General features: G+C 37.2%; 2 protein-coding genes across 2 annotated transcripts; both read right to left on the reverse strand.

Annotated features, from left to right (window-relative positions):
* Positions 1–146: 146 nt before the first annotated feature.
* On the reverse strand, positions 147–2,700 carry LOC116298727 (uncharacterized). The gene is made up of 2 exons (XM_031707266.2): positions 2,431–2,700; positions 147–1,451 (listed from the first exon to the last, which is right to left on the reverse strand). The coding sequence occupies exons 1-2, from the start codon at positions 2,631–2,633 to the stop codon at positions 596–598; spliced, it is 1,059 nt and encodes a 352-aa protein (XP_031563126.1). The 5' UTR covers positions 2,634–2,700; the 3' UTR covers positions 147–595.
* A 959-nt stretch (positions 2,701–3,659) lies between these two features.
* Positions 3,660–15,604, reverse strand: LOC116298718 (coadhesin). The gene is made up of 9 exons (XM_089027092.1): positions 15,487–15,604; positions 12,686–12,761; positions 11,131–11,296; positions 9,564–9,811; positions 9,174–9,371; positions 8,374–8,611; positions 6,646–6,817; positions 6,277–6,436; positions 3,660–3,994 (listed from the first exon to the last, which is right to left on the reverse strand). The coding sequence occupies exons 2-9, from the start codon at positions 12,744–12,746 to the stop codon at positions 3,990–3,992; spliced, it is 1,248 nt and encodes a 415-aa protein (XP_088883218.1). The 5' UTR covers positions 12,747–12,761; positions 15,487–15,604; the 3' UTR covers positions 3,660–3,989.
* Positions 15,605–18,254: the final 2,650 nt, after the last annotated feature.

Consider the following 18,254-nt stretch of genomic DNA (forward strand, 5'->3'; position numbering starts at 1 on the left):
AAGCACTATTAGCGAGCTAGGTGCGTTAGAAGGCTGCTTTTTTGTACCTCGCTCTAGACCCTCTTTGATCTGGAAATTTTTCTACAGAAGGTATTCTCACTAAAGAAGTTACTTTTTGCTTGATGAAGACAGATTTTGAACAGGCATTGATGTTTAGTTTTTAATGTGTGCCAGCACTTTAATGTCCTCTACGATTAGTCTGTTAGATACATTATTTGAAAATGTCAGTAGAAAGTCTGTCTAACAAACTTCTAATAAATTTATTTGATTTGGTCAAAAACTCATCAGGGATTTAAACCACCTTATGATTTTCTGAATGCATTGATCTCTCAAAATGTCTTGACAATTCAACTTTTGACCAGCACTCCTCACATGCTATCTAAGAAGCTATTTCCATGTAACGTAAATGTCTATATTGGGTGGAGGATATTGAATGAATTTTTTTTGTGAGAGAGCGGAGCATCATGGGATCTAGTGGGTCTCTCAGTTGATCTTTTGGGATTTGGATGGTGACTCAGTTCCAAATCTTCATCTCATAGCTATAGGACAGCACTTCTCTTGTGGAAGCAAAGCATGATGGGATCAAATGGGTCTCTCAATTGATCTTTTGAGATTTGGATGGCAACTCGGGGACAAACCCTCGTTCATCATCAGCTATCCTAACATACTCATAAGTCACAACTTCGTCTTCTCTTCTCTCTTTCTCTTCCTCATAATTTGACCAAACAACTGCGAACAGACCCAAAATAATCTGTGCTGCTCCAATGTACTCCAAAGTCACCAGATGCTCATCCAAGACAAAATATGCCAAGACAGCACAGAATAGCACTTGTAGTGGCCATGTTGCTGTAACAATACTTGCAGATATCTGCATATTACACCAAGTAATCAATAGATAGCAGAGTGCCGATGCTATAAAAATAGCATAGACAATAGGATATATCTCCTCTGAGGGAAAGTGTGTAAATTTCTCTGGTTTGTTCACGTAATACAGTGACGCCAACCCCATGCAAATTGTCCCGAAAAGATAACTCCATGCTGTAACAGTAATGGGCTTCGTTTTCCATGCATTTTCCTCCTTGTTGAAAATAAATTTCTTCTGGAGAAGAACATAAACAGCCATTGACAAAGTATTTCCTATAAGGAAGACATAGCCTAAAGCATAGCCTTCAGGAAGTTTGCCATTACCAGATTTAACCTTGTCGACAACCATGGTTGATGCGCCGGCTGCTGCTAGCAGGATCCCCAAAATCTTTGCCCAACCATGGAGTTTTCGTAACTGTGGAAAAGGTTCTATTCTGGTGATAATGGCAAAAAGAGCTGTCCACACAGGTATAGCTGGCTGGAATATCGACGCAATGTTGGCATTTGTGTAATAGACGCCAAGAATGTAGAGTAACTGGTTCCCAAACATTCCAGTTAGACCTAAGAGAGCAAACATTGGGAGCTCTCTGAAAGAAAAAATGGGAATAGGGAAATGACATAATAACTGTGCTTTTCATTTATTAGTTCCTAATTTAATATTCGTTTTTATTTTTTTGGTTTTATTTCGTCCCAGTAGCTATCCTCAAAATGGGAGATGAGAGCAAACATTGGTAGCTCCCTGAACGATAAAAAATAGGGAACGGAGAGTCATAAAATTACTGTGCTTTTTGTTCCTTAGTCCCAAATTTAATATTTATTTTTATCTCTTTCATTCTGTCATTTTAATTTTCTGTTTTTATTTCATCTCAGTAGCTCCCCTCAAAATGGAAAAATGGGAAATGAAATTAATTATATTACTGTCATCTGAAATTTTCCTTTTATTCTAGCATTTCATTTTCCATTTTCATTAATTTAGATTCCTTTCAACTCCTTTTATCATTTCGATCAAAATGTACAATATTTAATTTTAAAGAATGCGTGACCATTTTGCGTTGCGTATTGCGTTGCGTTACGTTCGCGAACGGGTACCAGAATTGCCTGTTGATCATATGCTCAGATCATAAACCAAACAAATTTTTCAGAAAACGTATTTCAATCACATGATTCTCATAAAAATAAATCATCTTTTACCTTAAACCGAATAGAAAAGATCACGTGAGGACTCGACTTGGGCCATGTGAAAAAATTCTTATAATTATTTTAATATTTCCTACACATTATAGTCTTCATAATATCAATTTATCATATAACATATATTCGAGGTAAATGAGAAATTATTTAAAATTCTAAACGAAATTGAAAAAATTTTGAATATTTATCGCATCGATTGAGCAATATATTGGCCCGTGTCCAAACCACGAAGCTGCAAATCAATGTTCCAACTTTCGTTTATTCGTATTTCTTGAAAATCGAAAAGAAATTAAATATAGGCTTAGTAAGAATCCTTCTATCGCCTCTGTACTGGAATATTGTTTTCACAGCGTTTGTTTTCATTCTTTTTCGTACCGTAATTGTGGAAGTTGTAGTCTTTTCTCCGATATCACGGCTGCTATAAGAAGTACAGGAAAAGCCCCGGCGTCCCGAATCAAGCTAAATACCAAGGGGTCTGCCTTGTTTTTGACTGCAAACTTAGAAACGACGACTCCATAAGCACCAAACCCAAACTGGATGACAATCAGGGCAAGCCAAACGCACCAAGAAGAAGCCATATTGATGTTATGAGGGGTTGAGAGAGAGATATTTAGTGATTGGGAGCCCTGTGGTAGGGGCTGTTAGGGCTCATCACACACTTATTATAGTCCAGTCACGCGCTAAGAAAAATGTCTGGAACTGAAATTTGTCTAAACAAAGAGTAAGACGCGGGGGGAGGGGGGGGGGGGTACTCCCATATATGGACTATACGGGGATGATCCGCTGAACAGGGTATGGTTTTTCGTGCAATTTCACTCAAGTTCCAAGTTATTCAAGAGTTTCCTGTCATATTCAGGGTTTCTACTTTCGTATTGACCGAAACTGGTTATTATAGTCGGGGAAAATATAACAATACGCGAGCTGACATGATAATTGAAACAGGAACTCAGTGCAATTAATTATATCTTTTGTCATAAACAGGGTCCACAAATTTGAGGTTTTTTTATCATAAACAGGATACCCCTTTCAGAATCCCAGCGGAACACCCCTACCCAAATTCTGGCGGATTACCGGGAAGTAAGACGGGAACTTTAACTTGCTTTTATCTGTCATGTGCTTAGATAAAATGGTATTTGATAGACATGGACTTGGATTTAGGTTAAGGATTAGGAATATAATGAGCGATATAGGATTTCCCCAGTGGGAAATAGAATCACCAACATGGGATTTCTCCAAAGTTCATCACTGGGACTGGGATTCAGGTCACCGGGAATTGGGAATGGGGGGGGGGGGGGGGGCAGTTGAAAATTTGAAATGTCCAGAATAATTCTCAACGCCCCCCTTAAAGTCATGCAAAAGAATACAATCCCCTTTAAGCAAGGCTCGTAGCTTCTTCTAAATATCGTGCATCCCCCCATTTTTCTGATAAAAATTTGCTCATCCCTTTTTCCTACCAAAATTTTCCCGATGCCCCCTAAAATTCAACTGACCCCCCGTTCCCCTCTGCCATACATTATGAACGCAGCCTAACATGGGATTTCTCCAAGTTTCATAACTGGGACTGGGGTTCACGTCACTGGGAGTTAGAAAAAGTACCACCGACATGGGGTTCCCCAGAGTACATCACTGGGACCCAAATTTTATTCACTGTTTAGACTCACGTATAAAGCTACAGCTTATTTGACTTATAATTAACATCTGTTATTAACATGCTTTGTTTAAAATTGTTTAAAATAAAATATTTAGGTATTTAAAATTATAGTTCATCGGATCAATCAACTTTATTTTAGGGTGACACGTAACTGTTTTCACTGACAAATCTATAACCCTCCAAACAACAAAACAAAATCAAATTTATCCTTTTACTCAAATTAACCATTATTTATTATTTATTATTTTGCGAGTGTCCTTGGTTATGCTTTCGAGGCGGGGTCTTAGTCTGTAATGAAAACAAATATAAAAAATCCATGACAAAGTGTTTGTTGAACGTTGTATAGACCCCTTGGTTTGACGTCAAATGAATAGACCCCTTGGATGTGACGTCAAATGAATAGTTCCCTTGGATGTAACGTCAAATGAATAGACCCCTTGGATGTGACGTCAAATGAATAGACCCCTTGAATGTGACGTCAAATGAATAGACCCCTTGAATGTGACGTCAAATGAATAGACCCCTTGGATGTGACGTCAAATGAATAGACCCCTTGAATGTGACGTCAAATCAATAGACCCCTTGGATGTGACGTCAAATAAATAGACCCCTTGGATGTGACATCAAAGCAGCTCCATTTGGAGGACAAAACAAAAGAATTTCAATCTCCTGAGAATTGGAAACCTATTGTTATGTGCTCCAAATTGTGCTGCATTGCGACTTGCTGCAAGGAGTCTATTCCAAGGTTGAAATTTTCTTGACTCATTTGTAATGACAGCACGGGGTAAAATATGATGAAAAATCGTGAAGACAAAGTTCAGGAAAATTACATATGGTTGTGACCTCCCGCTGATTGCATTCACATTGTAGTGAAGTTCGGGCTTGGTATGAACATTCAACAAAACCTTCATGTAGAAACACTACGCCCAATAAATATAGGTCTATTACGCATGCGTGCAGCCTGACTATCAACCGTGACGAGTTCTAGCCGTGCATATGACTTCTGAGAGAGAAAGGCAGCATACCATATATATAGAGCGTTTTCACGTGACGACACATCAGTCATGTTGTCGTACCAAAACAATACATTTTTTATCCTCGGGGAATTAAACTATATTTTTATGCAAAAATTGCCGTGCGGAAAGTTTCTATTGTTTGGTACATACACCTTTTGCTGTTCATTAAGAGAAAATGTACATTCATTTGTGCCAATAGTTGTATCAATAACGTGTAATGTACTTTCATCAACACCACAAGTAACATCATTAGCGCGGACCAACTTTCAATAACGATATTTGAATATGCGTGTACATTCATAGGCATCAATGGACAATCAATAGCGCGTTTGTACATTCATATGCGCGGATTGTATTTTCTTGTGCGCGAAATTCAACTTCAATAACACCAAATGACAAACAATTGCATTTATGGACAATCATTTACCCAAAAGTGAAAATTCATTAGTGCTATTAGCATAATCATTGACAATCTATAATGCGTTTGGACAATCATGAGGGTCAATGTTATATTCTATAGCGTGGTTCGACAAACATTTGCAGGATTCGAATGAACAATAAGAGAAATAAAACAATCATTAGCGATTTTTTATCTATTTTAGCCTTTAATTTCTTCGCCATTTATACATCGTGGCAAATACGTTTGCATATAACTGAACCACTGACAACATTTAGCGATAGTGATAGTTGCCACATTTCTCTGGAGCCCTTCCATTAGCAACTGCGTTCTATAGTGACCTAGAGCAATCCCTTGTCGTCTTGCCTCAGCCCGATCGTTCGTATGCTGTTGGATCTCTGGACGGCTGATGTCGGCTTTGATTGCTGCTTTAAGTGAGCTAATTGCTATTCTCCCACGCAGCCGCTATTATGGAGGCAGTTACCTGAGTTTTTTTTTTGTATGTTTTAAAGTGATAAACAAAAATCGTTAATGATTGTTTTATTTCTCTTATTGTTCATTCGAATCCTGCAAATGTTTGTCGAACCACGTTATAGAATATAACATTGACCCTCATGATTGTCCAAACGCATTATAGATTGTCAATGATTATGTTAATAGCACTAATGAATTTTCACTTTTGGGTAAATGATTGTCCATAAATGCAATTGTTTGTCATTTGGTGTTATTGAAGTTGAATTTCGCGCACAAGAAAATACAATCCGCGCATATGAATGTACAAACGCGCTATTGATTGTCCATTGATGCCTATGAATGTACACGCATATTCAAATATCGTTATTGAAAGTTGGTCCGCGCTAATGATGTTACTTGTGGTGTTGATGAAAGTACATTACACGTTATTGATACAACTATTGGCACAAATGAATGTACATTTTCTCTTAATGAACAGCAAAAGGTGTAAATATGGCTGTTTTTTCACGGTGAAAAGCAATTCCAATGTTGAAAAAAAAAACTGGGTTAAGTTGGCATTGTAGTGCATTGTGGGCTGTTTTAGGGGACATATTTCCAAGATGACGGCTAAACAGCCCCACAATGCACTGCAATGCCAACCCTACCCTGTTTTTTCCTCAACCTCGGAATGGCTAATAGTTTACCTTTGCAAGAATGCTCGAGAATCTCTGCGAGCTTGGGGAAGAGTTTATAGAAGCTACTGACGTGCACTACGTAGTTGGGGTCCCCCAAGGCAATGGTCTGCAGCTCAGAATCGTTGATTTGATTGCCGATACCAACAGCGATGACGCGAACTTTCTTTTGCTGCGGATTTAAAACGGAAAATTAAATGATTTCCAGCTCTGAAATATTTTCTAATATTTCTCTTTCTCTCCTCTGCTGTCCTCTCCTCTGCTAGCCCTCCTCTCCTCTCCTCTCCTCTCCTCTCCTCTCCTCTCCTCTCCTCTCCTCTCCTTCACGCCTTTTGCTTTCTATTAATTTAACGCCATACTCCCATTCATTCCATTATTTACCTTGAGTGGGGCCAGCACCACACTGTATGGTTTGCTGTCGATGTTCGTATTCCCATCAGTCAAGACAAGCAACACATTCGGCTTGTCAGATCTGTCTCCACCAGCAGGGGTGAACAGTTCGTTGGACGCCATCTCTAGAGCCTTGTCTGTGAAGGTCGATCCTTGGGGATACCTGATAATGAAAATCCAAAGACGTTTTAGAAAAAATTACAGTGCGACTGCTATAGACCAAATTCAAAACTCGCACCGATGTGAGGCTTAAATTGTGAACAAAGGAATCTGGCGTGATTCGTGACTTTTGAATCACGCCAGATTACTTTGAGTCACGCCAGATCCCTTTGTTCACAACTTAAGCCTCACATCGGTGCGAGTTTTGAATTTGGTCTATAACCGGGCCCACCTAGGCAATGAGAACCAATCAAATTGTAGAATAAATTCGAAAACAATGCCAAGCCAATGTCGAGCCAATCAAAAACCTAGACTGGACGAGAATGGTAATTTGACCCTGATATTAAGTGTATACAACTACCTAAGCCATCGTCATTTTCTCGTGGGAACAAAAAGATATGTTCTCAAGCATGTTAAGGCCTGGGTTATGAACCAATTCTCTATCAAACCATTAAAAAATCATTTCTCTGGTGTTTATGCTTAAAGCATAACCAGCTTTCTCAAACTTCCTTAGATCGTGGTTCTTTACAAATTGATTCCAATAAATGGGAAAAATTTAGGTCACGTGATCACGAAATTTACATAAAATGTACATAAAAATTCATTTTAATAGTAGGTGCTCAATTTAAGTCTTTGCTGAACGTTTTCAACCTCAATTCATTTCTTTTCCTGAAGTCTTTCAATTGACGTTGAGAATGGTTGGCTAAAGTTTTGTGTTAAGGAGATATTTTACAAAATAGGTCACGTGACCTGTCAAAATATCCTTTATGCCCATTTTTCTCCTTTCGTAAACATTTTGGTCGACCATTCCAAACGTGAATATCTGTATCATTGTTGCTACTTTCAAACAAGGTAAAGAAATCTCACAAACAATCTAAAACCATCACCTAGTTTTTAATTTAGCATTTTCCTTCTTTTAAGGTCACGTGACCACCTTTTATGCAAATTTATCCATCCAAAAAGTTAAGCACCCTAAATAAGGATATCTGTTGCAATCTCATTCAATTACACCTAAAAATGAGGATTCTACAGTGAAAAGTAATTTTTGCCCTTTTGAACAAAATCCCAGGCCTTAACATGCTTGAGTTGAAAGGGTATGGTTTTCTGCTGATTTCTGATTGGCTCCACTTTATACCCAAAGTTAAATGTATTATTTACATTCTATAATTTGATTGGTTCTCGCTGTTTAGGTTGCCCCGTTTATAGAAGTCGCAACGTAAAACCGATAATCGAGGATTCACGCGATGCAACGGCCACGTTTAATATTTTTTGGTCCTAGTGATGATTCTATTGTCCATTCCCAGTGACCTAAATCTCAGTCACATTACTTCAAATCTTAATTTATCAGTGCAAATTTGTAAGCAAATCTCCCTTCACTTTACTTAACATTTCAGAATCCCTTGAGGTACAAGCGTTTAGAAATCCCGAAAAAGAGCGCGAAATCTTAAATGAGCGCGCGTCTTCGGCTGTGAATCTCGGGAAGTGTTGACTTCCGGTAAATGGTAAGCGCGTCTATCAACCAAAAAGGCGGGAGATTCTCCCTTCAGGTCAATGACTCACTTGATTTTATCCAGTCTTGCCGCCAGTTTCTGATAAGAATAATACGTACTGTCAGACATCTTGAATTCTAGTGTAGCATCGGTACTGTAAAGGATAAACCCGACATGGGATCCCTGTGGTGAGATTTCGAAATATTTCATCAACTGTTTGATGAAGTCGATCGCGACTTTGAAAGGATCGCTTTCGACGCTGGTGGAACCATCAAGGATAATACCGATATCTAGAGCCTTGGTGCATGCTAGAAAAGAAATAAAAAATGTTAGTAAGTGAATCTTTTAAGGAGAAGAAGGAAGAGGAGAACGAGTAAAAAACATTTTTTACCAGCAAATGATAAATTTTTGATGGAAATTCACGTGGATGGTTGAGCATGTAAAGCAATGTTTAACGATATCAAGCAATAGAATACTCTCTGGTCAAGCACATGAGGAGCAGTGTTTGCCTGTCATTGTAGGCTGGTAATGAGATTCATGAGATTCATTCAGCTGATTGATACCAAGCAATAGAATACTCTCTGGTTGATAGCACATGACGGGCAGTGTTTGCCTGTCATTGTGGGCTGGTAATGAGATTCATGAGATTCATGAGATTCATTCAGCCTGTTGATACCAAGCGATAGAATACTCTCTGGTTGATAGCACATGACGGGCAGTGTTTGCCTGTCATTGTGGGCTGGTAATGAGATTCATGAGATTCATTCAGCCTGTTGATACCAAGCAATAGAATACTCTATGGTTGATAGTACATGACGGGCAGTGTTTACCTGTCAATCATGCAAGTGATTGATACTAAACGATACTCACGGACTGGGCACTTCTGTTCACTACAAGCCTCGGTTTCCGCAGCTGGTCCCTGCCCCGAGCAATCTTTCCCCTTCCCTTGTGGCTTTGGATTGTCGCAAGTCCTTTCGCGGGACCTTACTCCCCCTCCACAGGTCTTGGTGCAGGATGTCCACTCGCTCCATTCGCTGTAACCACCGTCCACTCCAACAGATGGAGTTTCTAAGAAGAGGAAAAGTTTTGATTCCTTGATACTACAGATGTGAGGAGAAAAATATACATGGACGCATCTGTGGATGGATGGAGGGACGGAGGGACGGAGGGACGGAGGGACGGAGGGACGGAGGGACGGAGGGACGGAGGGACGGAGGGACGGAGGGACGGATGCATGCATGCATGGATGGATCAACTCACGTTCTTTCACTTTCAACCTATATACGTAGTTGGTCCAGATTCCACCAATACATTCTAGTTGTTTGCTCTTATCGCAGTGAACATTCTCTGAATGGTAGATATCCTGATAACATATGTCGCTATTAGCAACACCATATTTGGCATAGGTATTCTCGCCACCAGGCCCGCTCCAACACTCTCCAAAAAACTGCAGACCGAACACCTTGTAGCCCTTTGCTTTTGCTTTGGCAGCGCATCGACAGGCTAGACTGAATATATTGAAAAATATATATAAATACATTGGTTTTATTTATACTGAGTCCAACCCTTATCCAGCTGATTTTAGAAAAAGATGTTAGCCAATCGGAATCGAAAACAATTGCAATACTAAGGTGTCTTTTTCCTCTTGGACTTATGGATTTCCCAGGCCACCAAATGAAGGGGGGAAAACGTTGCTATTAGAGAGTTTTAGATTTACGTTCACGGCAAACGTGAAACGTCACTCGACCATTAAAAAAATATTTTAAATATCTTAAAAAGAATCGCAAAGGAGTCTAAGTAGTAGAAAAACAAAAGAATATTTGTCTTTGGTGAGAAGATTTGTAAAAGCTAAAGTAAAATACAGGAAAACTATGAAAACGTGGTCACGTTTGTCGTTTGCGGGGAGAAAAAAAGTCAATCTAAAACTCTCTAATAATTACGATTGTTGGTATCAGTGACATAATGTTTAATGATTTTGATAATTTTATTGCAACGGTGGGCAAGTTATTATTTTTCGGTAGTCAAATACAGGCTTCATGACAACTCGGTTGTGCAGTGACGTCATTTCTACGTCACTACTTCTTTATTAATGAACGCTTTGCTTTCAACTAACCCATTCTTTTGTCTATTCATTGTTTGTTTTTGTTTCCTTGCCTACCTTGTTCCCATTGGTTTCTTATCTATCATATCTATCTATTCTATCATATAAACACTCCTTTCTACCACCTCTTTCTCTTTTACTCCGACGAAGGACTAGCGTCCGAAACGTCAGTACGTTTTTTCATCTTTTGACGGTGTATAATTTACCCTTTTATCATTACTGTTTCATTAGAAACACCGACGCAGCTCACACTAATTTTTAGCTAGTTATCTCTACGTCAGATTAGTCATAATAATAACAAAAGCAATACCAACTTTATTGGACAGGGTACATTCTTAGTGACCCTCATTAGTTATACTATATAATGCAGCTGAGCGTTGAACGCGGCGCGCAAAGTATTAGTGGACAAAATGACCGGCCCCAAGCATTTAATGAGCTTGAAAGAACAACGCAAACATGGCGACAAAGTGAAGTTGTTTTTATTCTTCCTTTCCATATTTCTGCTTTTTGTAGGCAACTATATTACATTTAGTCAAAAGAAAACTACGCAAAAGTTGGGTTACTGTAGCCTGGGAATGAGGGCCGGTGGCAAAACAGCTAAACGCGCTGTGATTGGCTGAAACCAAATCCGCCGCTCAGCTGGATCTTATAGTTGTCTGACTCAAGTATGCCAAGCCCTCTCTCTGCAGTATGGCCGAGAGGATTCTTGTGCTACTGGGTACTAACCTGTGGAGAGATTTATCGTACTGTTTCCAATCAATCATGTGACCACTCCAGGCCGGGTTGGTCGGGTCACGGTCGTTGACGAGTTCTTCTGGTAACGCTCGGTTCTCTTTGTCACGGAAGCAGCCAACCTTCTCGTATGGGAAGTCACACGTGGTGAACGTTGTCGCTGAAAGAAAATATGAATACGGGTTACCTGTGGTGAACCAGTTCTAAAATTCCTACATGTCACTATCACGTGATAGCAGCCATGACAGGAGGCACAGCAATAGTATTTTCCTCCAGTGAAACTGCATGCTTTCTCATGTAAATCAGATTAGATCAGATTCAATTGTTCCTGCCTCCTGTCATGGCTTGTTGTCGTGTTTTTATAACGTTCCTTGATTACAGACTTATTTACTCTAGCTGGGTTAGCCTCGAATCAGTGCATAGATATTCACAAATATACACTTATTTCAATAAAGTTAGTCACCAAAAACCTAGAAAGCTGAGATCACTGAGCATCATGGGAAACTTTTAATATCAAAAAAGCATATATATACAAAGCTTTTTTAATACAAACTGCAGCTCGATGATGCTAAGAAGAGGTGAGACTGTAACCGTTAAAAGATTCGCAAGTCCATCAACAGTTATCAAGCGGTTGAACGTGTAAAAAGAATCTACCCATAATCCTTGTCGGCCTCAGCTTTATAGCTTTTCAGGTGACTAACTTTATTGAAATAAGTGTATACCAATAGAAACTTTAAAACAAATCCACTGACCTTTACTGGAGCACATGAATATTCTACGCAAAACCAAGGCTACCCTGAGCAACAGGGAACTCGAAACTGAAGAATTGCAAGACCAAACCTTTTGTTCAAGTCATCCAATATGGCGGCATGATTTCCCCCATTTCAGACCACGTGTCATTCCCTTGAGTATCATTTCTTTGTTTAACATTTGCGCATGAGAAGACACATGAAGATGGATAGGTACCACTTAAGCAAAGAACCTCTCATGGGCATGTCATTCTCTAGAGTATTATTTCTTTGTTTAATGGTTGCACATGAGAAGACACATGAATATGGATACAACTCAAACAAAGAACCTTATTCTCGTGGACATGTCATTCCCTAGAGTATCATTTCTTTGTTTAATGGTTGCACATGAGAAGACACATGAATATGGATACAACTCAAACAAAGAATCTTATTCTCAAGACCATGTGTCATTCCCTAGAGTATCATTTCTTTGTTTAACGGTTGTGCATGAGAAGATACATGAATATGGATACAACTCAAACAAAGAATCATATTCTCAAGACCACGTGTCATTCTCTAGAGTATCATTTCTTTGTTTAACGGTTGCGCATGAGAAGACACATGAATATGGATACAATTCAAACAAAGAATATTATTTTCAATAGAGTGACACATGGTCTGAAAGAAATGCTATTAACAATCTTGTCTCTGCAAACATGGAAGTAGCCATTTTTTCCTAATCTCGTTCTCTAGGAAAAGAGACATGCTTTGTAATGGGAAAACATTGCCCCTAGACGAACAAGGTCTGCTAAACATACCTTCACAATAGAAGATCGTTGTTAAGGCTACCACTGCAAACGTCAGCAATGTGGTTGTCATGGTAATAATTTCTATCTGTCCAATATAATTATATCATATCCTACATTATTTATTTTAAAATGGCATTGTTTAATAGGATAAGTATTCAATTTATTTAATTACGTCAAATAATTCGAGAATATGGTTAATAATAATAATAATAATAATAATAATAATAATAAACTTTATTTAACACAGAATCCATAAAGTTAAAAACTTATTTACAATGGAGCTGTGTAAAATACACACACACACACACACACAAATAGATTAAAAATATGTAACTATATAAATAAAAGAATAAATAAATACCCGCAAGAACGCTGCCACAGGAAAAGAAACAGCAATTTAGCGAGAAAGGAATAAACCACAAGACAAAGAAGATATCTGAAGATCTCTGGTTAATTTAAACTTTTTAAAAACTTGATTTTAACCTCTCTAAAAGCTCAACTTTTGGAACTAAATTGAGTCCTAAACATTCATAAAATCGAAGTAAGAGATAAATTTTCTACATATTTTTCAAATGCTCGGAATATTCTCAGAGCAAAATGTTTCTCGTGGTCATGCAGCCTTGAGGGAATGACCATTTATTCCGAAGAGTGTGAAAAAGGACAGCAATAGACCTCTTTACTTTGGGCGTAATGATTTCCCAATACAGACCACCTGTCATTCCCTAGAGTATTATTTCTTTGTTGAACGGTTGTGCATGAGAAGGCACATGGATATGGATACAACTCAAACAAAGAATCTTATTCTCATGGGCATGTGTTATTCCCTAGAGTATTATTTCTTCGTTGAACGGTTGTGCATGTGTAGACACATGGATATGGATAAAACTCAAACAAAGAATCTTATTCTCATGGGCACGTGTCATTCCCTAGAGTATCATTTCTTTGTTGAACGGTTGTGCATGAGGAAGACGCATGAATATGGATACAACTTAAACAAAGATTCTTAATCTCAAGTAGTCTCAAGAGAATGACATTTTGTCTGAAATTGGATGACTATACGCCCCAGCGTAAAAGGCTTTTTCCAAGGAAAAAAATGCTATTATAACAATTTGCGTCTGCAAACAGGGCACAAGTAAAGTGATCACACAGCACTATTAATTTGAACCGGTTCGCTTTTTTATTTTCGATTAGCGCAAACACTAAATCCATATAAAATAAAAACATGATAGTGCAGCGTCAACCGCAGCCGTCGCTTCATTGATATTAACTGAGTGATAGAGACTAATTGTTAACTAGATAAAGTACCTATTTCGCTAAGAATTTTGACAGTTTCGTGTGATGGATTTGTTGTTCGTGTTCTATTGAATAAGATTGTGATTTAGCCTAATGTTTATGACAGGATTACGAGCAATCGTTTCAATTAAACAAGAACTGCTAGCTGTCCGGCCCCAAGGACAATTGAATGAAATATCTAAGTTTAGGAATCGTTTGATTAGAGTGTTTATTTAAGGAGCACTGAGTGGATCCGTTCTGCTCAGCTCTGTTTTGTTATGTTCTGCCTTAGTTATCTTTTTTATTTTCTATGGCTATGCTCTGCAGTTTTTTCTTCTCTTAGTCTGTCTGTTCTGTTCTGTTCTGTTCTGTTCTGTAACCTTATTTCTATTGCATTCATTTTCACGTGCACACACACATAATGCCATGGAAATTCGATCATTTATACGTTGATGAGTTTTCGCAATTAAATCTAAATTACTTCAATAAATGAAACCTAATTTTTCTAATATCCCCATCTAATTTATAAGAGTGGTCCTAATAGCACCGAAGAAAAAGAGTTACACTTTCTAAACTAATTATTTCCGTGCCGAAGGAAAAGTATAATAATATAAAGGCGTTATTGGATTTTTATTTTATTTTTACAAGATAATATTTTATTGGCGACAGTTGTGAGAACTAACAAAAACTTTTCTTTTCATATTAAAAACATTTTTGTTCAAAAATGGAATAAACTGAATCCCTCTGAATTTGAAATTTTGCTATCAAAGCAATTGCGGATTCAGGCGGTGTTGGTTTAGATAGGGGTTGAAAAAATAAGAAGAATATAGAGAACGTAAAACCTAAATGAATTGAAGAAGCTGTGAAGTAGAAAACAGCCACCGTTTTTTCTTACTCTTTCACTCCAGTCTCTCTCTCTCTCTCTCTCTCTCTCTCTCTCTCTCTCTCTCTCTCTCTCTCTCTCTCTCTCTCTCTCTCTCTCTCTCTCTCTCTCTCTCCTCTCTCTCTCTCTCTCCTCTCTCTCTCTCTCTCTCTGACTGATCTCCATCAAGTAGACAAGGGCTCCCATGCACATAGAAGACAAAGAAAGATATGTTGTTTAGGTTTTGAGTCAATTTTTTTTGTCTGTAGTTGGAAATACTAGCATGCCTTGATTTTATAAACTTTTCTAGTAAATGTGTAGTAAATCGACCAGGACAAGGACAAGGACAACGACAACGACAAGAGAAGAAATAAGTTAATGAATGAAAAACTTTACTCTAATAATGTATTTTAAAAAGCCTTCGAAAACAACTCACTCACATGCAGCAGTGCTCAAATTCTCCTTTGAACTGTAAAAAGCTATTCCTCAAGAATTACTTTAATATTTAAATAAGAATGCATGCAGCAAGCACTTTAAGTTAGGATAAAAATCCCTTCTTGTCGCCCAATTACACGAACAGAATCTAACCAGCTTCACCTCTTTCACGAAGAGTCATATTTTAAAACATCTCAATAGTTACGTCGTAAAATAACTCTGTTTATAAAATGATTCTTACCTTTAGTGGAAACCGTTAGATATTTGTTTAACTTTTTGAAGAACACTGTTAACAATTGATCCAACAGTGAAGTGGAGATTCGATACTTTTGGAGTGATATTATAAGAGGTGATTCGCTGGTTGGTATTTAATTAGTATTTTTTAATTGGTTAAGGGATGGTAATGTATCGTTGCGTGCGATCGCTAATTACCGGTGTGGGTCAAAAGTCAATAGTTATTTGGCATTACGTTATATACAATAGAAAGGAAGGAAGGAAGCAAGAAAAGAAAAGATATATATATATATATATGTATACATTTATTTATTTTAAAAAAATGAATGGATGGATAGATGGATGGATGAATGGATGCATGCATGCATGCATGCATGGATGCATGGATGCATGGATGGATGGATGGATGGATGGATGGATGGATGGATGGATGGATGGATGGATGGATGGATGTATACATGGATGGATGGATGGATGGATTCTAAGGATGGATGGATATATGGATATATGGATGCATGGATGGATGCATATATGGATGCATGGAAGGATTCTAAGGATGGAAGGATGGATGGATGGATGGATGGATGCATGGATGGATGGATATGAGCCATTCCGAGAAAAATTGTTCTGGCGGCCAAAACACGGCCTATGACAACCAATGCAAGGGGTCCGTTATCGCTCTAATATCACCTAGTATGAAATCAAAACTTTGTTCTAGTAATTATTTCTTCAAGATGAATAAAGATTTCTCTCCAGCTATCAATCTATCTTAATTATGCATCTAATTCTCTTCTATTCGGTTCCTTTTTATCTCAAATCACACTAACGAATTAATGAGTTCGACATGGCATTTCCAAACTTTTCAGAATTGTATTTGTATAGTTCTATCTCTTCATATTTCCCAGGGTAAACACAACCCCGACAAAATCTCTTAACCAGTCGTCGAAAAAACTGTTTATTTACGATAACTAGCTTTTATTAATTTAGGAAAACAATTATCAAAATTCGCTAAACCTTTTCTGAATTAAAAGTTTTGTTATTTATTATTAGCCGCAAATTTTCAGAACGTCCATCTGAGTTGATCGTTAGTACTAAGTGAAACGTAAATATTCAGTGTTGAATTGGATAGAATGCATTCCAAAGTTTTGGTACTGTTTCCTAGTGATTTCCACACAGGTAGCCCAAGCTTTGTTTCTGTGGTGTCATGTTATAAGGAAATGTATGGGAATTCATCAAAAATTTCAATAAAATCATTGAAACGTAAAATAAAGCTTCGAAGGTTTTACCCGATCATTGAGAAATAGCACTTCTTTCGCTCTGCGTGGTTATCCTTAAAACGGGCTAAATTTAAAAAATAATTCAATGATTTTATTGAAATGTTTGATGGATCTCCATACATTTCCTTATAACATGACACCACAGAAACCAAGCTTGGGCTACCTGTGATTTCCATGATCAATTGACCACTTCGTAGCTAAGATATACATATTTTATTGTAGTTAAAACTGTTTTTTTAGACGAAGAAGATGAAAAGATATATTTTTTTTAGATGAAAAAGAAAAGGAATTGAAAAGGAATTAATTTTGCCTGAGCTAAAGTATGTTTTAAAAACTATTATATACGAGAGAGGTTTCAATAACTTACAAAAAGTATCTCGCCCTTACGTGAAACGTCAGTTGACAAATGAAATAATGTAAACTTTATTATAGTTTCCAAATTCCATCGTAAATCTCGCTATATATAGGCAATTTACGATTAGCTACTTGAATCTTTTACATATAAGTACATGAAAGATACTAAAAACATTAATCATACTTTTTTTTTCACATTTAGTTGTAACGCCAAAGTTAAAACTTCATCAAGTCAGGGTTATCCCAGATTTTGTTTCTACAGCAAAATATATAATAGGTTGTTCGAATAGCAATGTTCATAATTTTCCTTATTACATATTTACGTTGGTTTTTGTCGAAACCGACATTTTCTAACATTTCAATAAATGTTGCACAATCATTAGAAAATACTCCGAGGGAACTTATTGAAAGATTAACAAACTTTACCAGGCTATAATCACTATTTAAATCACTAATAAGTTTTTTATATTTTTTCTTCTTACGATCAGCATTATTCTTAAGGTTTGATTCAAAGCCAACAGTAAGTTCCAATATATAGAGTGTCAAGATTTTAAAAAAATTAAGTCAGGGCCATAACTATCGCCAGTTATAACTGAAGGACTGTGATAATTATCAAGGTCAGCATAGAGAGTAGAATTGTCAATGGTTTTGAGTGATGAGGCAATAAAGTTGAGGACAGAATTATGGCGCCAGGTGAAGCGATCGAGATAGTGTTGACATCCACTTACTATATGTAAAAGAGATTCGGATGAAAGACAAAATGAGCAATCTGGTGATTGCGAGATACCCCATGTTACGAGGTAGAAGAAGAAGAAGAAGAAGAAGAAGATATAACAAATAGTTATTATAGATAGATACTTTTATTTAAACAGGGTTATCCTATCAGTAAAATACAATAAATTTACTGTTATCAACAGGAGCCCTAACTAAAGAAAAATAAAACAAAAGAAATAGACTAAAATATTTAAGATATGAAATTAAGCTAACATGCAGATATTATATATATGTATATATATATATATCCTACTATTATGAACAAAATAATATTATGCATCTAAAATACTAATATACGCTAAAAGCAAAATATTTCTTAAACTAAGTAAAATATATGTATAAATAAAAAAAGAGCTAAATTATGATAAAA

The sequence above is a fragment of the Actinia tenebrosa genome, unplaced genomic scaffold (genome assembly GCF_029948245.1).
Source record: "Actinia tenebrosa isolate PJP-AT-01 unplaced genomic scaffold, QUT_ActTen_1.0 PGA_scaffold10__47_contigs__length_13832649, whole genome shotgun sequence".
NCBI lineage: Eukaryota > Metazoa > Cnidaria > Anthozoa > Actiniaria > Actiniidae > Actinia > Actinia tenebrosa.

What these genes read in the sequence shown, in the direction of transcription:
- LOC116298718 (XM_089027092.1), bottom strand. Translation starts at nt 12,746, where the DNA reads ATGACAACCACATTGCTGACGTTTGCAGTGGTAGCCTTAACAACGATC. An exon ending in AACGATCTTCTATTGTGAAG is followed by an intron (nt 11,297 to 12,685) that starts GTATGTTTAGCA and finishes ATTTTCTTTCAG; the next exon opens with CGACAACGTTCACCACGTGT. An exon ending in TAGGTTGAAAGTGAAAGAAC is followed by an intron (nt 9,372 to 9,563) that starts GTGAGTTGATCC and finishes TCCTCTTCTTAG; the next exon opens with AAACTCCATCTGTTGGAGTG.
- LOC116298727 (XM_031707266.2), bottom strand. Translation starts at nt 2,633, where the DNA reads ATGGCTTCTTCTTGGTGCGTTTGGCTTGCCCTGATTGTCATCCAGTTT. An exon ending in CTACAACTTCCACAATTACG is followed by an intron (nt 1,452 to 2,430) that starts GTACGAAAAAGA and finishes TTTTTCTTTCAG; the next exon opens with AGAGCTCCCAATGTTTGCTC.